At 43.6% G+C, this 21,436-nt stretch overlaps 1 protein-coding gene across 1 annotated transcript in view; it reads right to left on the bottom strand.

Annotated features, from left to right (window-relative positions):
• Positions 1-21,436, bottom strand: part of TTC3 (tetratricopeptide repeat domain 3) — a gene marked incomplete in the record, with an annotated part of 2,769,029 nt that overhangs the window by 915,935 nt on the left and 1,831,658 nt on the right. Inside the window, 1 exon segment of the mRNA XM_044072025.1 lies at positions 9,779-9,918. Coding sequence (XP_043927960.1) covers positions 9,779-9,918 — 140 coding nt within the window.

Raw genomic sequence — 21,436 nt, forward strand, 5'->3', positions numbered from 1 at the left:
ACTACAAGTTAGAGATTGCCTTCCCTAGCAGTGATTAATACTAGAGTACAGACAAAGAGAAAGTGACAAGGTAGTGTTAAGTGAAAGACCAGCTTTGGTAGTGTTTTTAGTCAAGAGTAGAAAAGGTGATGCTGTGAAAAAGGGATAATTAAGGTGTATAAAATACTGCTCAATAACTATAAGTCAAAAGAGGTTCGAAAAGTTTGGGAAAAGAGGATAGAAAAGCAGGCAGTTTATAAAATAATAATGGCAAATGTCTGCAAGGCTCCCAAGTAAGGTACAACAGACACAGGGTTTGAAATTTTTGCATGGAATTGCATAGGTCTTTATATATCCCAGTAGGGGTCAAAAGGATTTTAATTCAGGTTAACACCAAATACTAGTGATTGGGAAGAGAGGCAAATTGTGAAAATTTCTTTTGGGGGGGGGGGGTGTAATGAGCTGTCAGATTTTACAAATTCTACACATGGTACTTTCACATAAATGTTGGGGGAAATAAATAGTAATAATTAAAGAAATGATCCTTTTGATACAGAATATAGCATACAGGATCTGGACTGCCTGGACATAGTTGGACCTTGTCAAGTTTAATGGTAGTGACTGCAAAAAAAGTCTGCAAGAAAATGGAAATTAGAATATATACCAAATGTTACCAAAGTTTTGAATATGATAAAGGAGATTAAAGCACTGCAGGCTGGACCTTTAGAAAAGTGACAGAATAAATTTTATAGCAGTAGATGGAATTTAAGGGGACAATATATGAAGAATAATGTTCAGGAAGAGGAGTAACGATTAAAGAAAGGCAGGAACTGAACAGACAATTTCTATAATGTAGCAGTAAATGAAAATTGTTAAAAAGATAACATTTATGCTACGCAATCAACAGTGGAAATGTATTACATTTTTCTTCTTAATTTATGTGAACACATGCTGCAATTTAAAAAGGTGACAATCTAATAAAGGTGTTTAAAAAACTGAAAGGACAATGTAAACAGTGAGGCGTTAAGCCAAGGACCAAAGCAATGACTGTTACAAAGTTTTGCTAACTGCAAATGGGTTGCAAACTGGCTAAAGGACAGAACCCACAAAGTCAGAATAGCTGGAGCTATGTCAGACTCTAAGCCAGTCACAAGTGGAGTCCCACAGGGCTCTGTCTTGGGACCCCTCTTGTTCGGCATTTATTTCTCAGATGTGCAGGCAAACATAGGGGGGTTGTGGCTGACAAAGTTTGCAGACGACTGCAAACTAGGCGCCATAGTCGACACACCGGCTGACACATGCATCCTCCAGAAGGGCCTCACAGAAACAGACGACTGGTGCCAGAGCCATGGCCTTAAACTAAATGCCAAAAAATGTATAGTCATCCCCTTTGGAAAAAACAAAGTACCCACAAATTACCACATAGGTGGTAATCCATTAAGTACAGAAAAAGTAATCAGAGACCTGGAAACCCAAGTTGACAGTGACGTCTCATTTGACACCCACGTCGCCAAAGTGGTTAGAAAGACCTTCTACCTTGCCCACCTTATCATGAAGGGATTCACATTCAGATCAAAGGATGTCATTGTACCCTTATATTCCTCCCTTATCAGGCCTATGATTGAGTACAATGCCCCATTTGGTATGTACCTCACCCGGCACCTGCAGCAGCTGGAGAGACCCCAAAAGTACCTTACCAAGAGGATCAAGGGTCTCCAGCATATGTCATATGCTGCCAGACTGAAAAAGCTCCAGCTCTATTCAGTAGCATACCACCTGCTCAGAGGTGATCTGTGCCTTACATACAAGGCCATGCCCAATCCAGAATTAATGGACATGCTCCACCTCAAAAAATCCAAATCCATCAGAGCCACGACAGCTAAAGATCTAAATCTCAGCACAAATATGAATAGGACATGCTGGAGGGACAGATTCATAACCCAGAGGCTTCCCGCACTCTGGAACAGGTTACCTGTCCATGTTAGGCAGAGCCCCTCACTGACTCTCTTCAAGAGAAATCTGGACGAATGGATGGGTGATCGCAGATTTACCCCGGGGGTCATCTCTGTGTCATCGCTAGATAGAGGCACAGTAAACTAAATTTAATTTAAATTGTACACTTTTGTATCATTACATGGGGAGGTGAAAGCCACATACACTTTGGCTAGGCTTATAAATGCCCTAGGGCAGATAGCCTAGTACTATACTATGAAACTATAAAGAAGCACTCTGCTGGTAGGTACTGGGGTCTGCTGCAAACAAAACTACTACTACTAGTAATACTCATCTGTTAAGCAGGTAGGCTCACTAGAGAGACGGTCCCTTTTTAGGGTGCACCCAGAAGCAAGGTCTGGTTTAAGTGACTTGCTCAAGGCTACACAATAGACAAATGACAGCTGCAGGAATCAAGCCTGTACCAGAGGGGCATCAGGCTGCTCTCGCCCTATAGCCTTAACTCTCTGACCGAACTGCCAGAATACAATTAAGGGGAAGGGGGTCGGCTTAAATTTAAAAATCTAACACTTGCTTTGTTGCTAACTCCTAAAAGCAAGACTCGTGTACAAGAAAAAAGAGAATGACAAAATTCACCAAGATTTGTTTTGGCAACCGTGAACTACAATTTCACAGCCTTAACATTCGAAAGCATTTGTGGGACAACCTCAGATGCTAAAATGCTCAGAGAGAGGCTGGGGGGAGGGTTAAAGAGAAGTGTTACCACCCCAGTCCCAGAATGCCCAAGAAGGATAACATGGGGGATGATGGGAGGGACTAACAACTGCAACAGTTAATATAAATGAACACCTATAATTATAGTAACTTCCTGATACATCTGTACTATGTGTACTGTAATAATCAATGTTACCATCATCTTTTTTGGGAAGATTCTTAGAAAAATAAGGACCAGGGGATGGGGGTCTATGATTGGGCTATTGAAGAAAGAGCAGACCTTTGTACATACCCTGTTCTGGTCCTGGATGCTTAACGTAAAATGCAATATTTGGAGAAGGTGTGGAGAAAGTACCAGGAAGATGTTTCCAAAACTCTAAGTATTATCCCTTCTGAGGAATGCTGTGGTAAGCTGGAGTATCTCTACTGAAGCATGCCCTGATACAGTCTAACACAGGTTTCCGATGAAAAAATAAACAGTACAGTGGGCAATACATTTTGATAGTGGTGGTTATCTTTCCTTCCCTTTACAAAACTGAATAGCTGATCCGATTTTCTGATTTCCTTAATTCGGTCTAGTTAGAATCTCAGATGTGTGTGTGTATTCAAAGCATGCAAGATTTTCTCCCTCTTGATCATGCCAGTTTGGAAGAACACAGGGAAGTGAAAAGCTTGATACAAGTAAAGTTAGGTTACCACCTTGCACATGGAGCTAGGGTTAAGTACCGAGTGTGGCATTACTCATATGGAAGATCAAAAACATTTTTTTTTTTTTTTTTACAAGTTAAGGCTTGAAGCTCAGAAATTCTTCTAGCAGATGTCACAACTGCCAAAAATAGCATCTTCCAGGAAAGGTACTTTTGAGGAAAAAGCAGAATCCGGTTCAAAGGGTGCCAGGGTCAGTTTCTCTAATACACAACTGAGGTCCCATAGTGGAGAAATGTCTTCTTTTTTATGGGTAGTCTGAGATGAAGCAGCCCTTTAAGGAACACTTAATTGGCGATAAAGACTATAAAAGAAGGCTTTAAAGACAGGCAAGCTAAGACATCTGGAATTTGTACCTTCTGAAGAGTCACAATGGCCCTGATCTGTAAAGGGTTCACAAGTAGTTGAGAACCAGAGAGACTCTAGCAAAGTTAGGGTCCAGATCTCGAAAAAACACCAGATGCAGAATAGTTTCCACTTTGCTAACTATGACTTCCTTGTATTTGGTTTTCTGGACTCCCTCATTATTTGCTGCAAATCCTCTGAAATGTGCCTTGGTGGGATAAGTCCTATGTCAGCCATTTTGTGAGTCTTGGAGTTCTGATTCAGATGTAGTATACTAGTGTGTTGAGAGACCCACTCACTGAGTTATCGACCCTACCCTTGCTACACTTAGGAGAAGGGACAACCAGTGCTGCCTGAGCCAAAAGTACGTTATCAGAAGCATTTCTAGATTCGTATATGAGCACCTACACAGCTGCATGGACTCAGCAACACCTCACAGGACCAAATCATCTTCCTCAAGGAAGAGTAAACCTGTTTGGTGGACAGCTGCAATAAACTCTATAATAAAAGGAAAAAATTGCTGTCCAGGACCAAGGAGGAGCAGGTGCCATGTTGGAAGCAATCCCTCCTTTGTCTGAACAAGCAAATAAGGTCAATGCCGAAATCCTCTAAGGCTAACTTTGAGTTCAAATTGACCACATTAACTAAGGACAACCACAAGGCCTTCTTAACATACATCCGCAATCTCAAAAGTATCACTCAAATCTGCTCTGAACTGGTGGTCAAGACTACCACATACACAAACACAGTAGATATAGCCAACCTGCTGGCAGACAGGTTCAGTGAAAACTTCATCCCCACCATTAGTACACCAGGACATCCTAGCACCTGCCCCCCTCTCCTCATCACCAGGGAAGATGTCTTCAATGCCCTCTCAAAGGCAAAAAAATACAGTCTCCATGGGACCAGACAACATCCCTGGCTGCATCCTATATGAACTCAGGCATGAGCTCTCAGCATCATTAGACAACCTATTCAACCAAAGCCTGAGCACCAACTTTGTCCCAGCCAAATGGAGGACAGCCACCGTCATCCCTCTACACAAAGGTGGAGTGTCCACCGACCCAGGCAATTATATGCCCATCAGCCTAACTAGCCTGAGCTACAAGGCCATGGAATGCATTATCATGGACCTTATAAACAATGATATTGACAACCTCCAAAAGCTTAACCCCATACAATTTGGTTTTGTCAAATGGAGATTATGCCTGTTAAACTTGGCTGACATCTTCAAAACAGTCACCAAAGCCATGGACGAGGGGAAGACAGTGCACACTGCCTACTTTGTCCTAGCCAAAGCCTTTGACACTATTCTCCACTTAGGCATAATAGATAAACTCTCCCAGCTAGGCATCAACCCATATGTTACCAGACTGGTAGCTAACTGGCTGGCTGACAGAACACACTCAGTCAAAAAAGGGGAAGCCACCTCTAACAGTAGACCTATAATGAGCGGCGTACCCTAAGAATCGGTCTTGGAGCCTCTACGTTTTAGGATATACATATCTGAGGTGCAAGCCAGAACCAGTGGTCTGTGGCAGATCAAGAGGTACCTAGATGATATATGCATTTTTTGGGCAGGAACCCATGATGAATTTTTGGATTTCATCAAGTATTTAAACTCAACCACCCATTTTTTATCTTTTACGTATACGATTAATAATGACGAACTACATTACCTTGATGTAACCTTATACAAGGATCGGGTCAATAATGTATTCCAATCTAAACTGTATAGAAAGCCAACCTTTTCTAATACATACTTACACTTTCAGAGTGGACACCCCTTCTATCAGAAAAAGGGCATTGTCAAAGGACAATTCATAAGAGCTTCTAGAATGTCCAGTACTACACACGATTGTTTAGAAGAGATCGACTTCCTAAAATCTCTTTCTTGAAAGAGGATACCCCTTAACACTTTTAACTACTTTAGCCCAACAGGTCATGGGCAGCAGAGAAACACTCTATCCCCCTCTTTTAGGTGCAGATGTGGTTGTTCATCATACTGACATTAAAGAGCCTGACCACACTTATGGCAGGTTCATTTATACTTACTGTCTCAACTCCTTTGAAGTTGAAGAAATTTTCCACAGACATTGGCCAGTTCTTTCACTACATGATGAATTGAAAAATATTATACCACCACACCCAAAGTTTATTAGAAAGAGGGACACCAACCTCAAAGAAATTTTTGAAGGGAACAACCATACCAGAACGAACACTCAATTGCCCAAAGCAGGCACCTTTAAATGTGGTGCCTGCAAACAATGTAACACTATTTTTGACACCCCTAGTATTTACATTGTTTCTAGGAATTTTCTGTTTAGACAAAGTTTTTACAAACTGTGGCAGCAAAGGAGTAGTATACTTAGGGTTCTGTACCACCTGCACTAGTTTCTATATTGGCAAAACAGAAAGGCCTTTTAGAAGAAGAATTTATGAGCATTTACATGACATTTCTAAACAAAAGGAATCAAATGCTTTATATAAGCATTCCTTGGTTTGCAAGAATTTCAAATTTAAGTTCTTGGTATTGGAACAAGTACTTCCCAATGCTAGGGGTGGCGACTGGGAAACAAGTCTAGACTATAGAGAACTTTTCTGGCAACTCAGGTTAGAAGCAAGTAGAGCCCCAGGTTTAAATGAGAGTGTTAACATCAGCAGTGTTCTCAAAATTAGAAGAGCTCGCTTGTAGGTTTGTAAGTAGACACACCCTTCACAATAAGATCATCACTGTTGTAGGCGTCTGCTGCAACATGACTTTTTAACTACAGTAAACTTTATGCTTGTATACTTTTTCAACAATTTTTTCTCTACAGATGTATGTTTTCTATTTTTACTATTTTTAAAATTGTTTTAACATTCACCAAATATATTTAACACAAAAATTATGAACAACAGGAATACAGTTTTTAACATAACTGATAATGCAGTTCATTTAACATGTTTTATATGTATACACACTTGCTACTAGAGTTAATACATGAGCATTAGCACGTACATTTTTTAAACAGTGTATTTTATGTTTCAAATGTGCAACGCTTTGTAATATGGGTATTTCTTTTTAAGCATATGAGCATTTCTCCTTTTTAAATTATGAGTGTTGCTTCACTAAAGTAGCACTCCTCACTAATTGTTAATTGACTTAAGACTAACAGCTAACTAGCTAACCATGTGATAGGGAAAGATATATAAAATGGCACTGTTTCCAATGTTTTAATTCATTTTTAACTTGAAAAAGCTTGGTATCTGGCCGAGCGAAAGCACTTGTTTTAGATCAATAAATGTTCTTGCAACTACCCACTTGGCACTCGTTTACTCTGTGGATTACGTTGGTCAGATCCTGCTTTGAAGCTTGTTTTTCTTTGGTTTGGTGATCAAGTATGCAGATAACTGCAAGCTAGGTGCTGTTTTAAATTCTCATAGTGATCTGAACATCCTCCAACAGGGCCTTACCCAAAACTAAAGGATGGTGCCAGTAGCATGGCCTCAAACTAAATGCCAAGAAATGCATCATTATCCCCTTTGGGGAAAATGGCGCCCCCACTAATTATCACATTAATAACAATGTGCTAAGCACGCAGTCAGTCGTGAGAGACTTGTGCACCCAGGTTGATAGCAAACTGATTTTATCCAGGAACAATGAGGTCATAACATCACTATACGCCTCCCTTGTCAGACTCATCAAATACAATACCCCTTTTGGCACGTACCTTTCTGAGCACATGCAGCAGCTGGAGACACCACAGAGGTTCCTGACCAGGAAAATCCAGGGTCTCAAACGCCTATCCTATACAGATAGGCTAAAAACCCTATCCCTCTACTCAGTCTCGTACAGACTGCTCCGAGGTAACCTGTGTCTAGCATACAAAGCCTTTTCAGACCCAGCCTTGATGGAGTTTCTGCATATCTGTAAGTCAAACTCCACTCACACAACCCACAAGCAAGGCCTCAACCTTGTCTGTGACATTAACAGAACTTGTTGACAGGATAGATTTGTGTCCCAAAGACTCCCCCTTCTGTGGAATACACTTCCGCTCCATGTCAAGCAGAGTACTCACACTAGCCCTCTTTAAGAGGAACCTGGACGACTGGATGGGAAACAGAAAATACACCCCTGGGATCCCACCTGTGTCCCTGTTGGACAGGGGAAACGAGTGCTGGCTTTGTGGGAACATGGGCAAAATTCTTGGCTAGGCTTATAAGGGCCTCCAGGCCCAACAGCCTAGCATCGTCCTATGAACCCCAAGACTCTCGAGGATCAGAGGTATTAGATGGAAAACAGATAAACAGACCAGACCACATAATGAAGAAGCTATTTCCATACTGTAGGGGAAGAAACTTTTCAAGCTGTCTGTTCTCTTGGGAAGCAAAAGATCAGTTTTTGGCACATCCCACCTGTGGACCAGATCTAATAGCACATCTTTGCCAAGCATGTAGTTGTGAAGATCTACAGGCCTGTTATGACTTCCGACTCCTGGGCTACTTCCCAAGCTTACATAGTTACCTCCCCCCTCCAACCACACTTGCTGATGTACTACATAACTGTGCTGTTGTATTTGAAGATATGCAAGATTTTTTTTCTTTGTCTAAATACGGTGGAATGTTTTCAGAGCTAGTACTACAGCTTTCATCTCTTTTTCATTTATGTGTTTTTGCTTCATACTGTTGTCCCAAATGCCACAGATCCTCAGGTGCCCAAAATGAGCCCCACCACGTGAGGTCCAAGGAGTTCATGATAATGGTCTTGGTTCACTGGGCAAGTTTGAAAGACACCCCTGGATTGAAGAGCACCTAGCTTTTCCAACATGACATCTCTTTTTTGATACAGTGTGTAAGTAATGCTGCATCATCGATTTCTTAGGTACCACTGTAGTTTCTTCTTACTCAATCTTGCTACAGGCTCCATCAGAATGCAAAATATCATGTAGCTCAGAGTTTTTCAGAGGCATGACAGAATTTTCTTTTAAGGAACAGGGTTAAAACAACCAGCATTAGCCTAGGGCTCATTCTGCTTTGTATAAAATACTCTGTTGGCTCCTTTGATGAATATTTCTTCCTCAGCTAAGCCTATCCACTGTGCAGTTTGCTTTCTTATGAAGAATCCCTCTTTCTCTGCGATGTTTTTAAAACCTCTCTTACCCCTTTCAAGCCCTGTTTTCCACTTCAGTAATTTTCTCACCATTATCCTCCGGCTGAGCATCCAGCTTCACCATTATTTTCAAATTTCCCTTCACATTTTGGGACAGTTTGTCGTTCATTGGAATACCAAGAGTATTCCTTCTATCTCCTTTAATATTTTTTTTTCATTTGACTTTATGTAATCTGAAAAGTTTCCACTCAATTTCTTAACTTCCCCATACATCCAATCAAGTTTATCCTACATTATGGCGATAAGCATTTCCTGCTTTTCCGTATCTTTCTGCATGCCTCCTAGTTCTCCAGACACTTGCACAGACTCTTTTCCTGTCTGATGTAAACTTATTGATAGCCACAAAAATACTATTTTTCCTCCTCCTTCCTTTTCATAGGTAGGTACTAAGCTATTGGCCCTAGGGCCTATATAAGCCTAGCCAAAAGGTACCCTAGCTTTCGCCACCCAAGAAAATTTTCCTGTGCCACTGTCGAGCAGAGCCACAGAAGTGATCCCTGGGGTGAATTTCCTATCTCCCATCCAATTATCAAGATTTTTCTTGGAGGGCTAATGAGGAGCTCTGTTTCACATATATAGGTAGTTTGTTCCAGAGTATGGGAAGTCTCTGGGACAGGAATCTATCCCTCCAGCATTTTGATTCTGACATGCAGCGCTTCCAGTTTTCATAAAATAATAATAACTAAAGATTTTCATCTTAATTGCTGGCTTTTTGACAGTAAATTTTCAGTAAACAAGTCAGAGAGATATTCAAAGCGTATCTAATTAATCAGCGCCTTAACAGAAGTCTCATAAACAAATCTTATTTCATCTTGAAGTCTACAAATGTAACCTGAATGGGAAGAACCACACTTTTCATAGTCAACATGAGTCTAAACATTAAAGTTACAATGTTTAAAAAAAAGAAAAAAAAAGTGTTAACATACTTACTTATCAATAGCTTCATTTAACATTTTTAATTTGTTTTTCAATGCTTTAATTGCTTCCTGATACTCTTTTTTTTCCTGCTGACACTTCTTGACTTCAACTTCAAATTCCTGGAGAAGCCAGTCCAGCTCCTTTTTTGAAATCTGCATGGGGAAAATGTGCAACATCTTGATTATCTTTGGTAACCACAGTCATTTAATCACGTTAATAAAACCATAGCTGCTGGGCATAGGTCTTAGTCTCTTAACTACCCTACACTTTTCTCAGTTCAGAAATGAGGTGGGAGATATAAAATACAAACATAAATGAACAAACTTTTCAAGAGCAAAACTTAAGTGACAAATGCAGTTTAACAGATACATACTTACAATGTTAATTATCTGTAAAGAAGCCATTCTTTATTTGGTCAACAACTAGAATACTCCTTTCTGTGACCTTCAATTCAGCCATTTTTCTTCACCCTCTAAATTTCAGGGTATGTGCACTTTCTACAACAACATGTCATGAAAGGATACTCAAGACTAAGACAACCTGACAAGCTCTTGTAATCACCTCCCCCAGCCCAGTTCATCCCACCAACCACTGCTCAATCAAAATCTTTAAATCAAGCAAAAAGTGAAGAATGTCACAATGTTCAAGGATGAATACTTATCCAAATCACATGAAACTTCAGAAGAAACCTTTGAGTGGAGAGGTTAACAAGAACAAGGAGTCAGGTGTGAGGGAAATCAAAACCCAGTGAGGATGACACTCGCAGAATAACTTACATGTTGAGCACTTGCATTGTAAATGATATCAGGAGTTCTCCTCCGTGGGTCTACAAACTGGAAATAACCCTAAAGTAGTAATAAAATCTCAAGAGAGGCAGTTATGGAAAGAAAGCTAAAAGTGAAACTCTCAGAAGGTCGAATCCTGAAGGACACCCTAAAGGAAACCAAGCTTTTGCAATCACAATCCAGGCAAAAACTGCTCGAGGGTGAAAATTATCGACAAACTAGTTACAGTATTAATGTGTAAAAAGGAGACATTTTTGAAGCAGCTACTCCAATGTAAAGTAACCTTTGAGTATCATTTTCAAATAAGCAAAGACATTTAAGGAAGCTTGTTCAACAAATGCCAGCTTCTTCCTCCCTATTACAAAGGAAATTAATATCTGTGCAGTCTTCCACAACTCAAGCACTTGCTAAAATAAAATCAGAACTGGCACTGTATACCATGGTGTGAAGGGCTCCTTCTCCCATGCTTCCTACCAAATAAAATCAAGAGATTAAATGGACTGGGTTAAGGAAATTCATACAGTAAACTCTCAGTTAGTCGGCACCCATGGTGATTGGTAGATGCCGGATAAATAGAAGTTATGTACTCACCATAACGTTCCATCTGAGTAGATACTTCATTTGTCTGCAACCTGTGGGATTCGGATCCGAGCCGGCAGCTTTCCAAGCTTCAAGATCCGAGCTGCTAGCTCCTCCCCCTACCCATAATCCCATGCTACCAACCACATTACCTCAGATCGGTTATTTTGCCCTATAAAGCTAAAGACGGAGAGAATTCTCCACAGGACAACATTTTACCGAGGTTCGGGGGATGGCAGGGGGGGTCGGTTGCAGACAAATGAAGTATCTGCTCAGATGGAACGTTATGGTGAGTACATAACTTCTATATCTGAAATAGTTACTTCATTTGATCTGCAACCTGTGGGACAGAGTCCCCAGCTTACCTAAAGACCCTGGGTGGTCCCTACGGAAGGATATTCTGAAGCACCGCGGAGCCAAAGGAAGCCCTACTTCTGGAGATCATGTCCAGCTTGTAATGAGAAATGAACGTATGGGAAGAGGACCAGGTAGCTGCTGAGCAAATATCGTCAACTGGAACTCTAGACCAAAACGCTGTTGAGGTAGCCACAGATCTGGTAGAATGTGCCCGAATGATAACCGGAGCTGGTCTCCCAATTGAAATGTATGCGTGTCTGATACATTGAGAAATCCAATTTGCTACTGTCACCTTAGAAATTGGTTTGCCCATGGCTGATTTAGCATAAGAAACAAACAATTGGTCTGACTTGCGGAAATCTTTAGTCCTATGCAAGTAAAAACGCAGTTGTCTGTGTACATCTAATTTGTGCAATGTGTATTCACCTTTGTTTTGGAAGCTAGGAAAGAAAACAGGGAGGTTAATAGATTGATTAATGTTAGATTCTGTGGCTACCTTAGGAAGAAAAGAAGGACTAGTCCTGAGGGTAACCCTATCTTTGTGAAAAATAAGGTATGGATACTTAATGCAAAAGGCTTGTAGCTCTGATACCCGCTTGGCAGAAGTGATCGCTACCAAGAAGGCTGTCTTCCAAGATAAGAACTTTAAGGGCACAGAGGCCGCAGGTTCGAAAGGTGGTCCTGTTAATGCTTGTAAGACCAAGGTAAGATCCCATGGAGGCATAGCCGGTTTAATGGGAGGCTTTAAGAGGAACACGCCTTTTAGGAAGGCTTTGCAAATTTTGGCTGAAGCCAAGGAACTTATGCCATCTCCCACATGATAATGAGAGATGGCTGCAAGTTGAACTTTAATGGTGGACGCACTAGCTCCCTGCTCAAAAAGGAGGGATAAAAAGTCCAGAATGGTTGGAATAGGAACCGTAAAGGGATCTAATTCCTTACCCTTTGCCCAGATGGAAAAACGTTTCCACTTACTGCTGTAGAGTTTTCTGGTTGATGGCTTATGAGCTGCCACCAGAATAGCCTTAACAGGGGAAGAGATACCGGGAGTCCTTGCCATTAACGGAACTGGATCAGCCAGGCTGTGAGCCGGAGACTGACCAGGTTTGGAGTGTGGCATCTCGTCGGATGCGAGATTAGGTCTGGTCTGGGATCCAGGATCCATGGGGGAGCCACACTGTGAGACTGCAGAAAGGGGAACCAGACTTGCCGAGGCCAGAATGGGGTAATGAGAATCACTCTGCTCCCCAACCGACAGGCTTTCTGGATGAATTTCATCATCAGAGGAAGAGGAGGATATGCATAAAGAAGACCGGGCGGCCAAGCATGAACCAAAGCGTCCCTGGGAGATTCCCCTTTGGGGGGAACTATCGCGAAGTACTCGCTGCATTTTGAGTTTAGGGTAGAGGCAAAAAGGTCGCAGCGAGGTTGACCCCATTTGTGGAATATCTGTTTCGCGACAGAGGGATTCAGAGACCACTCGTAAGGGCTGAGAAATACCCGGCTTAGGCTGTCTGCTAATATGTTGGTCTGTCCTGGAATGTGCATTGCTATCAGAAAGCGGTTGGTGGAAATAGCCCATTCCCACACTCTCATGGCTTCTCGACACAGGGGGTAAGACCTGGTCCCTCCCTGTTTGTTTATGTACCAGACCACGGACATGTTGTCCGTCTGGATTGAAATAGTCCCCAGAGGTAGAAGGTGATGGAGAGCTTGCAATGCCAATAGCACTGCCCTCATCTCTAGGACATTGATATGCAATGCAGTCTCTAGGGGAGTCCAAGTTCCTTGGACTGACTTGCCTGCATAATGCCCGCCCCACCCGAGGCAGGAAGCATCCGTGGTCAACGTGGCTTTGACTGGGGGAATCACAAAGGGTCTCCCTTCCTTGAGTTGTTCTGCCTGCAGCCACCAAAGTAGGGAGTCCCTGCATGCCCTGCTCAGGGGAATCGGCATGTCCAAAGGATGGGTCAACATAGACCATTGGACCTGGAGAGTCCACTATAATACACGCATCCGTAGACGGGCATGGAGAGAAAGGCCTATCGCCGCCAACATAGATCCTAACGCCCTCAGGACTAATTCTGCTGGGGGGTTTGGGCTCTGAAGAATATCCAAGACTTGGCGGTACAAACTGTTTATTCTGGTCGGTGTGAGAACCACTCTGGAGATTCGAGTATCCAACCTGGCCCCTATGAAATCTAAGGCTTGAGTTGGCACAGGCAGGACTTCTTTAAATTGACTGAGATGCCCAGTTGAGCAAACAGAGATAGGGCATAGTCGCTCACTGTAACCAAAAGATGCTTGTTGGGGGGCGGTGAGGAGCCAATCATCCAGGTAAGGGAACACCTGAATGCCCTGGAGTCTCAGGTGGGCTGCTACCACTACCATGACTTTGGTAAACACTCTGGGGGCTGAGGTTACGCCAAATGGAAGAACCCTGAACTGATAATGACTGGCTCCTAGCCGGAAGCAGAGGAATCTCCTGGACCGTCTGTCCATTAGTATATGGTAGTACGCGTCCTTGAGATCCAACGAGCACATCCAGTCGTTCTCCTGCAGAAGGGGGAGAATAGATTGGAGGGTGACCATCCGGAACCTTTCCTTGGGTATGAACAGGTTCAGGGACGAAAGGTCTAGAATGGGTCTGAGGTCCCCCGTTTTCTTTGGCAACAAAAAGAACCTGGAGTAATAACCCGATCCGAACTGATCTGGGGGGACGGGCTGGATGGCTCTTTTTGTTAGCAACTGCGAAATTTCTAAAGTTGCGGACTCCCTTTGATGGGGTGGAACATCGGGGAGATGTTTGGGCTTGGGGGGGATGCAAGAACGGTATCGTGTAACCTCTGGATATAATCCGGAGCACCCATCGATCGTTTGTAATGGACTCCCACTTTGATCGGTGCTCCGACAATCGCCCCCCGACTGCCTCCAGTGAGGGACAGTCGGGCAAGCCTTCAGGGCTGTTGCGCGGGTCCCTCCGAGGAAGGTTCTGTCGACCCGAAGTTGCGCGGGCCCCCTCTGCCTCTGGGCCGGCGTCCACCTTGTCCTCCTCTGCCTCTAGAGGACGAGTTGTCCGCAGCAGTACGGGATTGCTGAGATTTTCAAAACCACAGCTTCTTTTGCCCCCTCTGATTCCTAGAAAAGTATCTTTGGGGGTTAGAGAAGCGGACTCAGACGGCCGACAGCATCTTCCCATCCTTCTCGCTTTGGACAAGCGTGTTGCGAACTGCTGGGCCAAATAAGGCTGAACCATCGTATGGGGCATTCGCGAAGGACGCCTTGAAGGGATCCGTGAAGTCACAGAGGCGGAGCCAGGAGTGCCGTCTTAAGACTACTCCCGCTGGCTCTAGCGGCTCCTTCCGTGGCATGAGAAAGAAGCCGCATAGTTGTATTTGAGATGGACTTTAGAGTGGCCATTCGAGTCTCAAAACCTTTCTTGTCCGAGACCGACATGGACTCCGGAGGGGCTGCAGCGTACTCTTTGATTAGGTCACGTTGCAGCCGGATAGTGTGTGCCATGTAGTTCAGCGACCTTATGGCAAAGGTTGCCGACGCAAACATCCGCTTCCCAATCTGGTCCAATGCTCGGGACTCCTTGTCCGGCAGATGGACCGAGGAACTTTCTTGGGCAAGTTCTCTCTTGGTGGCAGCTGCCACCAACATAGCATCAACCGGTGCGCCTTTGGACCAAGAAGGTCTATCAGAAGAAGGGCTGAGGACCTTATCCGGGCATCTAGGGATAGGCTCCCTGGTGTCGGGCTCCTTCCAAGCCCTGGTGGTAATTAAGTCCACCAAGGGGTCAGCTGGGGGGGACACCCAGGAGGTAGATGGGCCTGCCTCAAAGGCCTCCAGAAATACGGATTCGTCCAGGGAGGGTTTTTGGGCAGACCACCCCCCTCTTATACGCAGCATTTCCATGATGTCTCCAAATGAGACATCTTCGGGGGGTGACCTTGGGGAACCCTCTGTATCCTCCAAATCCGTATCCGTGGTAATGGACACGGGGGAGTCCAGGTGCCTCCTTTTGCACTGGTGCTTTCAAGGTCCCTCTTCGGCGGGACTGTCCGAAGAAGGCTCGTCCACCGGGTGTTGTTCCCTCCCTGGGAACTAACTGGAGGCTTTGGGCAGGCTGTCCAGATGGACGGATGATGGAAGACAGACCCTGATACAGTGGGGGCACGGGTGGATCCGAAGGCCCGATCGGGGACCTGGAAGATCTCGACAGTACCCTCTCAACCACCTCAAAAGCCGAAGGAGATTCGCCATCACCAGCCTGAGAAAGCAACCTCCTCGGCTCCGAGGAGACGATTGGGGTCGGAGCCGAAGCAATCTGATCCGAGGTGGCGGTGCGCTCCGACCCAATCGGCGCCGAAGACACAACCACCCCCTCGGATCCGATGCTCCACCCTCGGCCCCGAGAGCTTGGATCCGACAAGCTCGAAGGCATAGTCGGCGTCGAAGAGACCAATCCTGTCAGCGCCGACGTATCCCCGGATCCGAAAGGGCCTGGATCCGACAACTCCGAGACCTGAAATCGGGTCGGAGAAGGAGCTATCGGGGCAAAGATGGGGGTCTCCATCCCTCCCAAAGGGAGGGGGGGAGGCAAGAGCATCCCCATCTGCATCTGGGTCTGCAAAAATCTTCGCATCATCCGATCCATGTCTGCCTCGGAGATGCTTCTAGTGGACCGCGAAGAGGTAGTCGAGGCAGGCCGAGAAGGCCGCCTCGAAGACCTCGAGGGAGACCTATCCTCCTCCTCCGGCTCTGGAGAAAAAGAAGGAGAATGGAGCCGAGAGGATAAGGATCCGGAGACCCTCTCAGGGGACTTAAGTAACTTCTCAGGCGGAGCCGAGGGATGCGACTCGGCCCGTCTTTTAGTAGAATGACTTTCCCTCTCTCTATGCTTTTTCTTCTCCTTATGAGAAGAAGACCCAGACTCCAAAGAGCTAGTACCTGAAAGGGGAGGTTGAGTCCCGGGTACAGCTACCGGAGTGGCCGGCGCAGAAGCTACAGAAGTAGCTTGGGTCCGGCTGGGAGAGGAAGAAGAAGCCGACTCCTGAGGGAGTTTTCCCGCCAGGATCAGCTTGTTCTTCCTGTTCCTAAGTGCCCGAGGGTTGAAGGCCGCACAGATTTGGCAGGCCTCCGACAAATGTACTGCCCCCAGACACAAAACGCACTGAGTGTGGCCATCAGCAGGGGAAAGCTTGTGGCCACACTCAGTACACTTTGAAAAAATAGCTTTTGATTCAGCCATTATCCTCTCACACACACACCCAAACACTAAGGGGGGGAGGGGGAGAGAGAATTTAAAACTAAGAAAGTTTTTTTTTTTTTTTTTTTAAACAAGGAAGGTTTTGATTAAAATAGCACACACACACACAAATTTAACTAGAAAATTTCAAAGTTTTGAGAGAAAAAAGGAACAATCTCACCAAATGCTAGGAGCTCTTCACAGAGAAGCAACCGTCTTTAGCCGCGGCAAAAAAACGATCTGAGGTAATGTGGTTGGTAGCATGGGATTATGGGTAGGGGGGAGGAGCTAGGAGCTCGGATCTTGAAGCTTGGAAAGCTGCCGGGTCGGATCCGAATCCCACAGGTTGCAGATCAAATGAAGTAACTACTTCAGATCTGTAATTTCCGGTTACTTGACATTTACTATTAAAAATAGGTCTGACTAATACTGTACCCTATACTAACTGGTTTGACTTGTTTTCAGGTTGGGGAGAGGGAATTTATTCCTGTCATCCTTTTTAAAGCTCTACAACTGTAAAGTATGTTTCTGGGGGCAAAGTGAAATACATGGAAATTGTACTGCATTTCAATTTTTTTGCCGGTTGCTTGAGTTCCAGTTAATTGAGAGTTTACTGTACATCAGTTCCAGCAGGAAATGTGTTCATCCCATAGGTTTAATGGGCTAGTACTAGGCTAACTGCTCTTCCAGGCCATTTCAAGCAAAGCCAATTATCCCATTTGAAAATCAAACCCTGCACCTTGTGTTTGTAAATCCCTTAACTGTTATGCTAAAACCCAACCCAAAAAAGCTCTATTTGTATCAAGATTATGTGACCCCCAGTTGGGACCCGAACCCACAATCCCTGGCTTAGGAGGCATAAAAGACCAAACATGCTTCACTACAAGATGGTCTAAAGCTCAGAGATCCAGCAAGTAGAGGTGATGGCCACCAAGAAAGATTTTCCAAAGAGTTTCAGAGCTCCTCAACCAGCGGACTCTGAATGGAATGCAGGAGCCAACATTAACAGTTACACTCTTAACACATCAGTTGATCTACTATGGATCCCTATACTTTGATGGGTCCTAAAATGGGCATCAACAACAACCAAACCACTTGCAGAACCAGCAAATAAAGCGCCTCTTCAGTTCAGTGAACCAAAACAGTTTATTTAATGCCAAAAAGCAGTAACTTGCATTTTCGTCCTTAGACTTCATCAGAATGAATAATTACACAACCTAATTATCTCCTTAAATAATACTCCTTCCCCATTAACAAAATAATCAATTAAAACATTTAATATAGTTAAATATATTGCATTCAAAATAAATCTGTAAAAACTTTCTTAAAATAAGTGATCACTTATTTCAATAACAATTTAAAACTTATAAAGCAATAAATCACATAATTAATATATAAAATGCAGGCCAACAAATATAATAATATAAAATAGATAAATTAGATATATTACACCAAAATTAAAATGTTTAAAGAATACAACTATAATAAACTAATGAAACACTGCCATCTACTAGTCAGGAAGTAATGCTGAAATAATACATTAAAGTTTGGCAAATCTAAGTTTGAGGACAGGGGCTAAAGAAATGTAATTGTTCAAGCCTGGTTCGCTATTAGCCTCCAAACTCAGCTGACAAAATAGTTCCCTGTACTCTATGGTTGTTCTCCCAGGGACAACCTCGTGGGTACTGTTCTACTTTCTCCATGACAGAAAGGACAGAAACTGCATCATTACAAATTATAGTGTGTCTATATAGTGCATTATTAGTATCTTGCTTACTAATGTCATAGAGATGTTCGTATAATTCGCTTCTTAAACTTCCTAGTGGTCTTCCCTATGTAGAAGGTTCCACAGGGTTTACAAATGGTGATACATATGACCCCCACAGTGTCACAGTTGGAGAATGCGTTGGTTTCTAACTTTATATTCTTATCCATTAAATATACACTCTCCTCCTGTATAATGAACATATGAATTTAAATTTGCCAGAAGCTGCTGACAAAAAGACCACTCATCTGTAGGGGGATGGCAGAAGGGTATTCCCAATCGATTAATGAAGGACCTCTACCAGATTAACTGATACAGTAACAAAATGAAGGACCTAGAGTACTGTCTCCAGGTCAAAGATCAGGTGGCTGAATTTTCAGAAACACAGACCCCCCCCCCCCTTTAAGAGAAAGATATTTGGTGAAACAGTGAATAGAGTAACAAGTGGCTACAGCACAAATTATGCAGCAGAGGCACTCTTCAAACATTACAGAGGCAGACACTTATCTGCCAGAGTGATTTTAGACTGCAAAACATTTCAATAGGCAGTTTGCCAACTGATGGCAAAAATGCAACTGTAAAAACACTTGGATGTTATCTGCTTGGTAACTAAGATCTTCCATCCTTGCAGAAAACAAGATAAACATGGCTGGCTCATTTACTTAAACTTATGCACCATCTCAGGCAGCACCTGAGCTGTCGGCATACAATCAGAGTGTTATGTACAATTTCCCCTCCTGTTTTCTGCTGCTGCAAAGAAAACTAGGAGCCAAGCAGTGTGTTTCAAAATAATCTCCAAAAATCATATTTGGGAGGAAGTACACACATGTGAAAAACCTATATGCTTCCTATACTTGAGGACCAGATGACATCCGGTACGAACAGACATCCAGGAAAGAGACTTCAATGACACAGAACAATCAAATTCAAACAGCAGATGGGCATTCTTGTTGCCTATTAAGTTCAGATTCCACTGGAGAGACAGGTTTCTTAATAGGATAGAAATTACAAACTATGGAACTGCCTGAATATCCAGTGTTTGGCCAAAGTTCTGTCCTCCACAAGCTCAAGATATTCAGAAATAATTAACACACACACGTTGACTATAGAATAATTAAGAATCAAATAATAAAGGTACCAGTGTAGGTCAGAATTACTTGTACAGTAACCAACCAGGGAAGTACAGGGTAGTCCTTTAACATGCAGAGAAACACTTCCACATGGAAGCACAGGCCTATCAAGCAGATGGGTATCCAACAGTCTCAAATCACTTCAAATGCTCCTTTCCAAAGAAGTCCATCAGAATGCCATCAAAATGAAATGTACATGAGGAGTCAGGCCCTGTGGTGGGACTGTCTTCCCCTCAACTGTGTGTGTGTGTGGGGGGGGTTCTTACCCTTCGCTAGAACAACAAAGGATTCCTGTACTGTTAGAACCCTAAGGGCTTGTAACTATACTCTCTTCAGTCATCATGAAGTGATGGCAATGAATCTGAACTTCCTTGAAATTTTTGATGAATGCATCTGCAGTACCTATACCTTGGCTCTGAGGAACAAACAAGAGAACTGCACCTTCCTGACTGGCAAAAAAGTAGAACCTCAGCCTACTCCAGTGGCACAGAGGGATAACGCTATGACTTACGGTCCCCAATGACCAGAGTTCAGCTAGCAACCTTGGGTGTTTGACGGGAGAGACAGAAATGAAGAGCATACCCATACTAGGAGGGGGATTCAAACCAGGCTCAAGCCACTGCTCTGATAAGTCCTCAGCTGGAGAGAACAGTTCAGTAGTGATGCAGACAGCTGATACCAGAAAAATATGAGAACAGCCATCCAAACCAGAGATGACAGCTCATGTAGACTCTTGAGGAGGATCATGCATGTGCAGACAGGTTGTGGAATAGATAACCTTTGCTGTGACACACCACCAGCATTGGGTCTGGTGATGCCAATGAGAGCACAAAGTACCCTCATGGCTGCCTGGATGATGGCCCACTTTGGGCAGATTAATGCCTGATCAAGAGGAGGTTTGAAGGGCAGCAGGCATATGGTCAAAACTTCACACACACCCACAACAAAAGGTATATCTCAGCAATGTCCAACTGTCATCAGATCCCCACCATGCCAAACCTCAATCTTGAGCTCATAACAAGGTTGGAAAGTTTGATTCACAGCATCTGCCAACTCATTTGCTTTATATGAATGTGAATCGCTGAGATGGATGACTATTTCTCTGGCCGTGCGCTAGAAAAGAATCACTTTCCTGTCCATAGGTTATGACCGTGTGTCCTCCAGCTTGTTGAGATGCAGCATGAAAAAGTGGTTGTCTAAACGAATTAGGAGGGGCTCGGGCAGCAGCTATTTTTCCAAAGCCTTTATGGCCAGCAGTACCACACTCAAACTGAAGTGGAACCTCTCCTTGTTCACACATTCAGAGACCAAACTCGTTTGCAGACTGTGAGTGTCTAACTAGGCTCCCTAACCCAGAAGCAAAGTGTCAATCATAAAGATCTGTTATTGGTTCAGTTGCAGAAAATAAAGACCCATCAACATTTTGGATGGGAAAGTCCAGAACTTCAGAGTCGATAGAAAAGGGGAAGAGTTGCGAAAAGAAAGTCCTAGAGCTCATGGTGGCGCTAAAGTCACTGCAATTTCAACATTCGTTATAACACCTTAATCACCAGGTGTCCTAATGGTGCCAGGAACACTGAGATTTGCATCAAGCCTAGAAGTCAGTAAGGCAATGACTCTGGGTCATTTCCAAGGACAGTACTCTGACACCAAAGACTGACCAACTAAATGAGCGAAGGGCTTCCTTTAATATAGCCAAAAATCCAAAAAACAGCAGTGCAAAATGAAGCCAAAGCCAGATTTAGTTTATTATTTATACAAGCATAAGCACTTTCACAGTGTGAATACTGCTTCCTCAAA

This window comes from Protopterus annectens, chromosome 5.part0 (assembly GCF_019279795.1).
Source record: "Protopterus annectens isolate FY-2018-M chromosome 5.part0, PAN1.0, whole genome shotgun sequence".
NCBI lineage: Eukaryota > Metazoa > Chordata > Ceratodontiformes > Protopteridae > Protopterus > Protopterus annectens.